We start from the raw sequence: 12,247 nt of genomic DNA on the forward strand, positions 1-12,247 counted from the left end.
CCTAGAAGGGCTGGCATTTGTGCACTGAGATTCATTAGGTCCTTGCTTGGAGCACAGCCCTATGATCCAGGGAGTTCCAAGCCAGCACAGGTTATGCAGCAGATTTATGTCTCAAAACTGAAGACACAGTAGAGAAGTGGACAGTGGAGCATTATAACAGGGGGACCTGCAGGGCCTCGCCCAGGTGGGAACGGAGAGTACCATGGGAGCAGTACCCAGAGCTACTGTGGGCTCAGCAGCATGGGGCATCAGATAGGCTGGGGACCCATAGTGCAGAGCCAGTCACTCAGCGAGGAGAAGGAAGGGGCACGACATCAAGGCAGGAGGAAGCTCTGAGTAGGAAAGAGGCTCCCTTTGTCATAGGTACCTAGGCAGGCACAGCACAGGATGGGAAGAGCACACTCAGGGCCTCCCATGGAGGGCACCAGATGGCTGATTGTCCAGAAAGCTCCTGGGATGCGTTCAGGGCCTGGATGCCATCTGCTCCCAGTCCTTCTGCTCAGAGGCAGCTGCAGCAGGAGGGGAGAAAGGCCTACAAGGCTCGGGGTGGCTCTGCTCTTCTGAACGCACCCTACTCAGCACCGTGTGTCCAGGGGCAGCCTGGTCTAGGAGACGTGACTGCTTCTTGGGCTCTCAAGGGACAAACCCATCTTTCTTGTCTAACTATGCCAATATGTGACAGCCATTCTCGAAACTGACAGAGACAGGCCGAGGATTCAGTCTGATGGGAGACAGGGTAAGGATAAGGTCTTTGGGGAACAGGCTGAGTGTCCTAATTGCTTCTGTTGCTGTAATAAAACATCCTGACCAAAAGCAGCTTGGGGCACAAAAGGGTCCCATGTCACAGTCCATCAGTGAGGAAAGTCCATGCAGGAACTTGGAAGCAAGAACTAAAGCAGACGCCATGTGGGAACTGCTACTGGCTTGCTCTCATAAGCTTGCTCAGCTACCTTCCTTATACAGCTCAGGCCCTCCTTCCTAGAATGACATCCACCACAGTGGGCTGGGCCCTCCTAGATCAATTAGCAAGTAAGAAAATGTTCCACAGACATGGGCACAGGCCAAACTGATCTGGGTAATTCTTCAGCTGAGGTTTCTGCCGAGGTGACTCTCGATTTATGCCAAGTTGATAACTGAAGCTAACTATGACACTGAAGATTTGGCCTGATGGGAGACACACTGAGGAGATGGCCTGCGGGGGACAGGCTGGGAATACAGCCTGATGGGGACAAGCTCTGGTGAGGTATAAGCTAAAGGCAACCCACGGAGAGATGGGTTGAGCGTTTGCTGAAGGCCACTTACAGTATCAATGTCTTCAGATGATGCTCATTGGTAAAGCAACCAGAGAGCATAGTTATCAAAACAAAACAACAACAGCCCCCCCCCCAACACACACACAAAATAAAACAGCTGACAAGTGACAGCTACAGGTTCCTCCTCACAGGGACCAGCTTGCAGGCAACCTGTCGCTGCTTTCCAAAAGTCTCCAAAGTGATTTCTACAAGGCTAAGCCAAGTTTCTAACTTAAGTGGGCTTCTCCTCTTCCTCTCTGCCCACTGCCTCAGGCCCCACTCAAGGAAAGGAGGGGAGACAAAGGGGGGGAGTCATACCTATGTGCTCTGCTGGCACTATTCACCAGCGTCCACACTAATCGGGAGTACCGGCTCAGTTTGCCTCTCTCCCTGGATGTGGAGACAGCCTAGCAAAGTTCCCAACAGATAAAGATACATCTTCTAAGTGCCTGGGCACTGGACCCAGATGGCCCTGCACTAGGAGTCAGAAAGAACCGGCATGGCCCTCACAGAGACCTTGCCTTGGAACCTTGGCAGAGAGCCAGGGCCGGCAGCAGCAAGAGCTCTATGTACACCTCATGCTTTTCCAGATGTGAGTGGGACCCTGCCAGGGGTGACAGGCTCATACAGAGGGGAATCTGAAGACGCAAGTGGAAAAGTATGTGCTGTCCCATCACAACCCTCCAATTTGTTCCCCAGCGGCTGCCAGCTCTGCCCCACCACAAATTTGTGGATTTGGGTCTCCCCTGGCAGTTAGTATGGGGTTGAGAATGCCTCGGAGCCTGCTTGGGCTGGCTCTCCTTATATCTGGCTCTGAGAAGTGGCCTCGGGTTTCTGGGGATGGGAGGCGGGTATCTGGAAAGAATACATTGCTCCTGGACAACCGCCCACCTTCGAGCCATCCTCCTTAGCTGAGTACAGGACACATGGTACCCATGGGGGCTGCGTATAGGACTGGGCAAACTCAGTGCTGATCAGCACCACCCCAAGCTGCTCTTTCATCACCAAAGGGAAAGTAACCACCAATCAGCACAAACTACAAGTGGCCACAAGCACTTCCCACCTTCCCACAGGAAGTTCTACAATATTCCCATTCTGTGGGTGAGGAAACTGAGGCACAGAGCAACCCTTTGTACCAACAGCTACTCAGAAGTGCTCCATGCTGGCCCACCACATTCTTGAACACTTCCTGAGGGTCCTCTAGAGACCTTAGGAAAGACCGAGGCAGGAAAACCCTTTGCAGTTTGTGTGACCAAAACATCAGGCACTTTGATGGGGCCCTGCCTCCAGCCCTGCCTTGTCAGGTTTCTGAACTATCCACCCATGGGGGTCCATTATGGACCAAAGCAGAAGGTGGCCCAGTGACTCACTCCAGGGCTGGATTTTGCTTTGCTTTTCGGTTCCCACGACCAGTTGGCATCTTTGTCTAAGCAGAATGCCTCTCTCTCACTGTTGGCCTGGAAACTATAAATCTGTCTGGGCCCAAGGCCCGCCATCCAGGGCTCTAGACAGGCTCGCCTTGTAGCAGAGCAACTGTGGCTACTGTACATGTGCTTCACATTAAAGTGGGCGTGAACTGGGCAGTTGCATTTCCCCTTTCCCCTGGGCTTCTGGGGAGCTCAGCAGGTTTTACCTCAGCTTTCAGGTTCCTGAATACCTCTGTTTTGTTCATCATCATTGCTATCATCGATACAACATCTTATTCTGAATTATGCTTTTTTTTGCTACTCATATTTCTTATACGATAGCACAAATATTTTGTAGAGGAAAGAGGAGAAGCGGGAAGGATATAGGCAAAGGAAGGGGATTTTGTGAGGTCGATATACCAGATATAGCAGAGCCTGGAAAGAGAAAGGACTCCTTGCTACTTTATTCTTTAGGAAACATTCTCTTTAAGTAAAATGCACACTAGTAGGAGGAATTCAAAACACAAGGTATATCCCCACTGGGTGGCGCTTCTAGGTCCTCTTACATGCAAATTACAGCCCCTATGGTTCCAGTTTCAGAGGAGAAAACCCAGCCTTGCCTAAGATCCTGTGGCTTCCTGCTCCAGACAAGTCCTAACAGATGTGGCAGAAGGTAGAGCTAAGCCCAGGTATTCACCCCTGTACCCAAGTCCCATGCCCAGGTGAACCCTGTCCCCAGGTGGTCTATCTCTCCAAGGGTTCTTAAAGTCCTGCTCAACCTTCTTCCACTCTTTCTAAATGGGCACCTTCCAGGTACCTCCCACAGACCTCTGAAGAGGTAGGGTGAAGGATCTAACAGTGGCTGTGGTAATTACACACGCGACACTAGCTGGTGTCTGCTGGCACTCGGGGCTGGGTCACATTTAACCCTCACATGAATCCTAAAAGCCTCTTTGGAAAGGACGATTCACCGCAGAGACTGGGTCAGTGCACACACAGGTCTGAGGGGGCCAGCCTGGCACCTGCTCCTGGACATTACTACTTGCCATGAGGGGACTGATGTGGAGGGTAGAAAAACTGTCACCCCACTACACACTGAAGGAGAGAGTATGGTACTGTTGATCTAGGCATAACAGGCCTAGGGGGCAGAGGGGGTACCCAAGTCCCACTTCAAAGCCAGTGGGTGTCTTATGCCTCCTGTTCATTGTACCTCCAGTGGCCTTCCCCGGGGACAGCAGCTAGCGCAAGCCCTGAGAGTTGGTCCGCTTTCCTTCCTGCCTCCCTCCTTGCTACTAGACTTCACATTTCTCTGGAGGGTACAAGGTTCAGCCTTTCCTGTCTTCCATCCCTGCCCCCTCCCAGACCTCCAAACCACACAGGTCCCTCACCTGGCCCACTAGGGCAAAGCCGCCTCCACACCCTGTCCCTGGTACCTGAGGGTCCTCACGGAGATGCAGTATTTCCACATGAGGCCCCACACAGCACCACCATCACCCTTCATGCCTGGATCAGCGGGGTCCAGTGGCTAGGGGACCTTGCCACTGCCCTGGATCCTGGTTCTCCTCCCAGTCAGGGGGTGGCTCTTGTCTTGGGCTCTTTCAGGTCACTTCCTTCTTCATGACGATGAAAAGCAAAAAGGTCCAAAGAAAGGGAGAGGGCAGGGCCCTGACTCCCCCAGGCCACTGCAGGTTCCTGGTGGCGCTATCCCTGGCTGGCCTCTGCTGCTGCTGGAGGACCGGAGCTCCAGACCCTGGCGACTGAGCGTCCCTCACACTCCACACTCCGTGGCTTCAGCACAACCTTGCGCCTGCCGCCTGCCAAGAGACAGGAATGGCAGAGGGCCAGGGGAGCAGTGAGTCACTGGGGCGGGACAGAGGGGGCGTCCACTGTGAGGGAAAGTGGGGGCTCTGGGAGCCCAGAGCCCTGTGAGTCCAGAGGACAGGGTGGGACTGGAGAGGCAATACTAAGGGAGGGAGGCTGTGGAGATGAGGGCGGGCCCACATCCTCCACCAGTCCCCAGAGGCCTAAACCCAACACCGCCCCGTGGCTACAGCCCTGCCCGCAGGACTGAGAAGGGTCTGCTCTGCTGCTGGTTCCGGAAGAAGCCTGGATAGAGGAAAAGAAGATCAAACTGGCTGGGACTCTGCCTTAGGACAGCAGCCTGCACCCAGGGACTCCACTGGGCCCTGAGAGTTTCCCAGCTGTAGCCAAGCCACACTGTTAAGTGTCACTAGCTGTGTCTTCTCTCTGCCATGTTCCCCTGAACTCCATGAGCTCTAGGAGTCTGGGGTACAAGGAGGAATTCCCATTAGGTATGAGCAAAAGCACGCACTTTTCTCCATGGCCCACAAAGTGGGTTTCAATGGCTTTCTCAACCATGCACGGAAACTAAGGCACACAGGTCACAGGCTTGGGAAGGAAATTGAGTCTAAGTGGCTGACGCTGGATTCTGAATGCCAACCAACCTTCTATAGAGACAGGGGTGAGGCTGGGCCCCTCCAGGCAGTGGACCATGGGGGTCTGGGCCCCCGGGGTTTTTCCAGACTAGGACCCAGATGGAGCCCCACCCACCTGACAGCTGCTCAGGGCCAGGCCTAGGGCTGGCAGCTGGGGCTTCCCAGGCAAGGGCCCCTAGGGACAGTGACTCACAGGTTACCGCCCACTGAAGGGCTTCTTTTCACCCACAGCCCCCAGGAATACCCCAGAGGGCAGGGCACCTAGGACCAGAAAATAACTGTTCCATCTAGTGGGCACCAGAGCACCAAGCCTCTGGAGGCTCAGGACAGAGCCACCTAGACACAGACACCGCTCTGCCTTCCTGTTGCTGGGCTCTGACTTTGGCCTACGCACATCACTGTCCTGCCTTCATTCCAGCCTGATTCCCACGGCAGAGATCCCATAGTTGCAGACTGTCCATTCCCTGTGGGGTTCTGGAAGCAAAAGAAAAAAAACACAAAAAACAAACAAAAAAAAAAAACAAAACAAAACCCTAAAACAAATCAATCAAAACAAAACTAACAAACGAAACAAAAACCCCTGTCTTTTCACCACAGGAAACTTCATAAACCATCCTTACAGGCCCTGCATGACATCAGAGCTCTTAAGAAGTCCTGCACAGAGCCGGAAGGTGGTGGCTCACGTCTTTAATCTCAGCACTTGGAAGGCAGAGGCGCAGATCTTTGTGAGTTCAAGACCAGCCTGGTCCCCAGAGCTACTTCCAGGACAGCCAGGACTGTTTCACAGAAAAACTCTGTCTCAAAAGATAAAAAGCAAACAAACAAAAACAACAGCAACAATAAAGAAGGCCTGGCCAGCCTCTATTGAACACCAGTGGAAGGAGGCTTACTGCCCTTTAAGGCTACCCATGCATCGGAGCCCCTGACGGAGGGAAACTCGGGACAGAGTTCATTGGCTCTTCTCAGACCCGCCTCACTCTCTGACTCTCTGCAGCATACACAGGGCTTGTTGGGAACGCTCCATAGCTGAGCTTTCTCAGCACCTTGTTGGGTAGAGACGACACCTGTTTATACTTCTCTATCGCTCACGTGGGCACCTTTCTCTCTAGTGTACCCCCCGTGGGTTCTTGGCTAACAGCCAAATCATCTCTTGCTCCCTCTCTCCCTCCTATTTATCACCAGACATATGCTCTTCATCTGTTGATTTCCTCTCTTTTCTGTCTCTCCCTTTATCTACTCTCCTTTTTCTTCCTTTTCCTTCCTTCTACTGTCCATTCATCCATCCATCATCTTCCCACCAATCTATCCTTCATCTACTAATTCATCATCCCTTCGTTCAGGCATTATCCATCTACCTACCCATCATCCTCCCATCCTCCATCTACCCCATCATCCTCCCATTCACTCCTCATTCACCTACCAACCATCCATTCACCTTTCCACCATCCAGCCCCTTTCCATCCACTTACCCACTCTCCATCAGTCCATATACATACTATCCTTCATCTACCCATCATCTATTAATCCATCTACCCATCCTCCATCTATCCATTTACCCATCTTCCATCTACCTATCTATCACCCTCACATCCATCCCTCTATCCAGCATCCCCCCCTCCCCTTTGCCCCAAGCCTGCCTCTGGTACCCACACTACCCAAGAAAAAGAGATGTCAATTGCCACAGCAGCTTTCTCTCCCTTACTGAGTCTCCTACCAGCCTTCTCTTCAGCACTTTGTATCTCTTGTGGTCCCCAGGTTTCTATCCATAGCTAAGAATCTATGTCTAGATTGCCCACCAGGATTGACTCTCCTACTTAGCCCCTTAGCTCAGTCACAGATGCTCTGATCCTAGGCTTACTTTGCACCATGGACACTTGTCACTAGCTGGGGATACAGGGATTTGTTAAGTGCACTTTACAGGCATGCTCTGTAGCAGATGCCAGCTACCTACTAGAGAGCACAGGAAGCATTTTGTGCCCAAAAGCTGGTCAGACAGACAGAGGTTGCCATTGTTAGGTACCAGTGGCTAGGACCCCATGGTGGGGGCTAACATCAACATCCCTAGAGAGCTTGGGCTCCATTGCATCCTACTTTGTACTTTGTTTTTCTTACCACGAGTTCTACATCTGACCACTTCATAGCCAGTAAGCCAGGCCTAGAACTGGCATGGCTTCCCAAGACCACCACCTCCCCAGTTTCTCTGAAGGCTGTTTTCTTGCCTTAGGGGCTTCAGGGGACTATCTGAAGAGTTGAGAGTGCCTGGAAGATAGTCAGGCTGAGACTGAGGACAGAGAGGAATTCAGTAAGTCTACCAGAAGGGGCAATCTCAGTGGAGGGGCCCCCTTCCTTCACTCCTATTTGCTGGGGCTGGCCCTTGTACATGCCCTGCTACTGATCTCCACCCACAGACCCCTGACCAGCCCTTTGGCCAGCCTGGGTTGGGAGTTGTTTTTATATCCACAGGCACCTATCTCACTGTGCCTGGGAGCTGAGTGGGGCAGCAGCTGTCACGGGGGCACCCAGTAGCATGATCCGGGTCATGATGGACTAGATGACCGTTTCCATACCTACCTTCCTTGTGCCCTCCAGCCTGGGCAGTTTGTAACAGTTTTCCCTCCTCTCTCTTCCACAGTTCAGGGAATGGAACCCAGAGACCATGCACGCTGTACTGGGCTGTATCCCTAGCCTGGGGCATGTTAGGGATGAGGAAAGAGGACACGCACTAACATATCTTGACCATGGATACCACCTCTGCCCTGCAGAGGCTTGTCCCTGAGGGCAGGACGGACTCTACTCATTTTGGACTTCCTTATCCATATCTGAGGTACCATGCCTCTCTGGGCCTCAGTTTGTCCCCCTGAAGTGTGGGAGCAGGAATCCCACCATCCTGGCACAAGGCACAGTAACAATGCAGAACTGAGTGACCCTGGAGTGTGTGAGGTTACTGCTCGCTGTTATGGCCCAGGACAGTGTGGGCTGGAACGGGATGTACTCCATGAGGGCTGGCTGTCCCAGAAGACTGAAGGTTGCGGGCAAGTGGTGCTCAGGAAGGAGTGTTCCCTAGATCCCCAGAAAGGCACAGGGGAGTCACTGCACAGCATGAGGTGGGGAAGGAGAGCAGGTCGGCATGGAAACTCTGCGGAGAGCTGCCCTCACCATCAACCCTGACCCAGGCACAGAAAATGTCCCATTTGTTCCCTGAGAAGTGCTGGCCACTAAAAACCGAGCCTGAGGGCATGTTTCAGCTCAGGAATCATCCACCTTGGCAGACAACAACCACGCCAGGAAGGATGATGGGTGAACATCCTGCTCAGAGGGTGAGGATAACAGAAGGGATTTTTAGGTGTAGACAGTAAATCCTTATTTCACTTCACGGCTCTGGCAAATAATAAGCAAGATAATGAACATCTAAGCTAGTCACCTGCAATCTCTGCAGCTTCTTGTCTTTCAAGACCTAGGTGCCACCTCCCCCAGGAAGTCACCCCTGATTGCTCCAGCTCTAGGGATGCTTGGGGCCCCTCTGCAACTGAAAACACTGTGTCGGGAGAGTTGAGGGTAGAGAGGGGGCTGCGTTTCAGTTCATCCTGCCCTAGCTTAGCAGGTAGCCCAGAGCAGGGGCTGGAGAGAAGTAGCAGCTGGATTAAAGAATGAGCAATTCTTCCACTTGATCCCTCTGCCTTTCATTTTGCCAGGGAGGAAACAGAAATCCAGAGAGGGGACGTGACCTGCCTAGCACGGATCCGGGGTGGGGCCTGGAGCCAGGGCCTAATCACCATCTAGGCTATTTTCCAGCTGTCCCTGGGGGCTGGACAGGCAGGAAGTTTGAGGACAATTGCATGATCAGATGCATGATCAGATGGAGTTTTGTCACTGGGAGAGAGCAGGAGCACAGATAGCCATGAGCATACGCTAGTCCTGGGCCATGGTCACTCAGGAACTTGGTACCACAACCTCTGCGTGGCATCAGGTCAGAACCAGAGCCCAGGCCTAGCTGGATATGGCAGCGGGTGGAGTCTAGGAGGCAGGGTCCTCCATGAGCCTTCAGTGGAAACACAAGCTAGCCCTTCTGGTTCTCCCCATCTTCTGCACAGGGAACAAAGACAACTCAAACAACAGGAGCCCTAACCCAATTCTTCTCTGCTAGGGGTGGAGGCAGAGGCTCAGAGAGGTGATATGACTTGCCCAAGGTCACACACAACAATACTGCAGGTCCAGTTGCTGACATGACCCTGGCTCTGAGACCCTGGTCCTGTCATGTTGCTGAGTTTACAGCCATGAGGTAGGTCCTCAGAGCCTATTCTCCACCTGTACCTTCACCCCCCAAACAAAGAGAAAGATGAATCCAGGACAGTGACATTATGGAAACCAAGCCAATCGTAAGTGGTAAGGCAGGGGCATCCTTCTCAAGATGAATTAGGGAGCTCTGACTCTACAGACTGCCCCTCACCTGAAGCTCTTTGAAACTCCCAGGGATTGAGCTTTGACTGCCCAAATTTAATACTCTCCTTGTGAGCACTCACTGCCTGTTCACTGCAGCCAGTGTTCTATGCTGCAAACTCACAAGCCCCACACAATGCTAGGAAGTGGCTCTATTACTTTGCTATAGAGCAGAGAGACTAAAGTGTTAGAGACGTCTGGATATATGCACATGTTGTTCCAATAATATATCTAAGGACTGAGCCTAAGAAGTTTGCTTCAAAGCTGGGCAGTGGTAGTGCACGCCTTTAATCCCAGCACTAGGGAGGCAGAGGAAGGCGGATCTCTGTGAGTTCAAGACCAGCCTGGTCTACAGAGCTAGTTCCAGGACAAGCTCCAAAGCTACACAGAGAAACCCTGTCTCGAAAAAAAAACAACAACATTTTTTTTTTCTCTAAAACAGCCACCATGCAACACGGCTTATAAGTCACAATGGGAGTCTTTCTCAGTGTCTGCCCTACCCCAGCTTGTTGCCAGCACTGCTCACTTTATTGTCCACTCGTAAATAAAAGAGGAAAGCTACTCTTCTGGATGGATAGGAACCAGGACAGGAATTCTGGAATGTGTGTGTGTGTGTGTGTGTGTGTGTGTGTGTGTGTATGTGTGCAAGTCCCCTTCTAAGAGGGCTGCTCGGTCTTCCCCAGGACTTCACCTCCTCTTTGGCCTCCCTGTCTCCTGTTTCTCTCATCATCTGTTCTCTCTCTCCCTTTCTCTCCCTCTCCCCCTACACACACACACACACACACACACACACACACACACTCACCTGCACAGGCCAGCTGGTTGGCAGAAGCTCTTCTGTGACCTCCCTCTCACTGGTACCCTCAGACACTGATTCTCTCAGTGGACTACCCTAATGATTTCATGTTTTATTTTAAAACCACTTCACTTCCAACATCAGCCTGACACAGGGCCCTCTCCTATTCTCCTGTTGGCAGGAGCTACCCAAACAGGAAGACAGATTAAAACACATCTATAGAAGATGACCTGCCGGTCCTGAAGGTGAGATGCTCTGAAGGTAGGTGGCAACACGTGAAGATTGAGACTAAAAATAAAAAAAAAAAAATAAAAATAAAGAAGCCAGGCAGGGCAGCTCAAGCCTAGAATCTCAGCACTCAGGAGGCTGTGGTAGGAACACCCTTTCAAGTTCAAGGCCATCCTTGGTTATTCCACCTCACCCTGGGAGAGGGAAGGGAAGAAATGTGCAGAGAAACATGGAGGGAAAGGGAGAAAAGAAAGAGAGAAGAGCCTTGTATATTCCACCACCTGATCAGAATGAACAAAAACCACAGTGACAGTGGTGACATTTAGAACTGATTTAGAAAGTGGAACACAAGCAGAATGGCCAATAGCTAGGCAGAGGATGGATAGGTGGGGCTGGCAGGTAGAGAGAAAATGGGGGCCAGCTAGGGACCAGACAGACACAAAGGAAGCAGAAAAGCAGGCTGAACAGTATGTAGATGAGGTAAATGAGCTTAGGGGCAACATATAGATTAATAAAAATGGGAAAATTTAAGCTAAAAAAATAAGCTTGCTAGAAACAAGCCTAAGATAAGGCTGTGCATTTATAAATAATAATAAGCTTCCAAGTCATGATTTGGGGGCTGGCAATCCAAGAAAACCTGCTACATTTAGTGCCCAATGTGGGGCTCATATTTGTTAGGAAAAATTCTAAGACGAGCCACTCTGCCGGTACAAAGAAATCCAATTAAAACAGATTAAACTGAATTAAAATGCCCATGTTTTATTAAGTGCAGCACTCTTGGGTGGCTCAGACATGGCAGGGGAGACAGAAAAACCGGAGAACACTGCAAACCTGGGATCACGTGTTCCTCTTCTGGGAGCCCACTTAAATACCCTGTGGGACCTGGCATGGTGGGATTTGGAGTCCAGACCAATGCAACTCCCAGACTAGGGGGCTGGGATGGATGCCAGGGGCTAGGGTGACACTCCCAACTTAACAATATTTCTGTGTGGGACTGAGAAATCTGGAAAAAAAAATGACACGGCTTCCTAGTGGCCCAGTGCTCGCAGTGTACAGAGGCGTGGTTCAGCACTTGAGCAGCTGGCATGTTAAGCAGAAACAAGAAGCTAAGTAAAAATGTTTGCTACAGCAAAAGCACCAACTTCCTAGAGCTGGGGTGGTTAAATGCAGCACTCAGCCAGGCCTGTGCTTATAAAGCTCAGCTCTCATAGATCCTAGTGGGGCTTAATCAGCCGCAGCACAAAGATGTAAGGTGAGTTTAAGACTCTCAACAGGTTATAGTGTGCTTAAAAATGCGCTTAGGCACTTAAGAAAAGAAAATGAGTATAGGCAGTCATAGAAAAAAAATGGGTATAGATAGTCATAGAAAAAATAGTTAAAAATAATAAAGTCTTTAAAGAGAGAGTAAAGTAATATGAAAGAAAAAGACAATACAAAGGTGGGAAATACACATGGAATCTGGTGTTGTGTACACATGGTACACAACCATATGTATGGTGTTGTGTTGAATTTAAAGTTTTTGAATGCTGATAAGTGAACAACAGCTGCTGAGAGACACTGGATTGTAAAAGGTACTGCTAAATTAAACCAGTCTGGATACTCTAGGTGTGTCTTTAAATTGGAAGTCTTTAG

The 12,247-nt window shown here is 51.0% G+C and overlaps 1 protein-coding gene across 6 annotated transcripts in view; it reads right to left on the reverse strand.

The window, feature by feature from the left end:
* Iqsec1 (IQ motif and Sec7 domain ArfGEF 1) overlaps nucleotides 1–12,247 on the reverse strand; it is a 336,298-nt gene that overhangs the window by 101,513 nt on the left and 222,538 nt on the right. Inside the window, exon 1 of one of the 6 annotated variants that reach the window (XM_050160332.1) lies at nucleotides 4,132–4,466. The exons of the other annotated variants lie outside the window; for them this stretch is intronic. Within the exon in view, the coding sequence (XP_050016289.1) occupies nucleotides 4,132–4,199 (68 nt within the window). The 5' untranslated portion in view covers nucleotides 4,200–4,466. Of the gene's footprint in view, nucleotides 1–4,131; nucleotides 4,467–12,247 lie in introns of those variants that run through there. 6 annotated transcript variants of the gene reach the window in all.

Source organism: Alexandromys fortis, unplaced genomic scaffold (assembly GCF_014885135.2).
Source record: "Alexandromys fortis isolate MF-2015 unplaced genomic scaffold, M_Fortis_MF-2015_v1.1 scaffold_111, whole genome shotgun sequence".
NCBI lineage: Eukaryota > Metazoa > Chordata > Mammalia > Rodentia > Cricetidae > Alexandromys > Alexandromys fortis.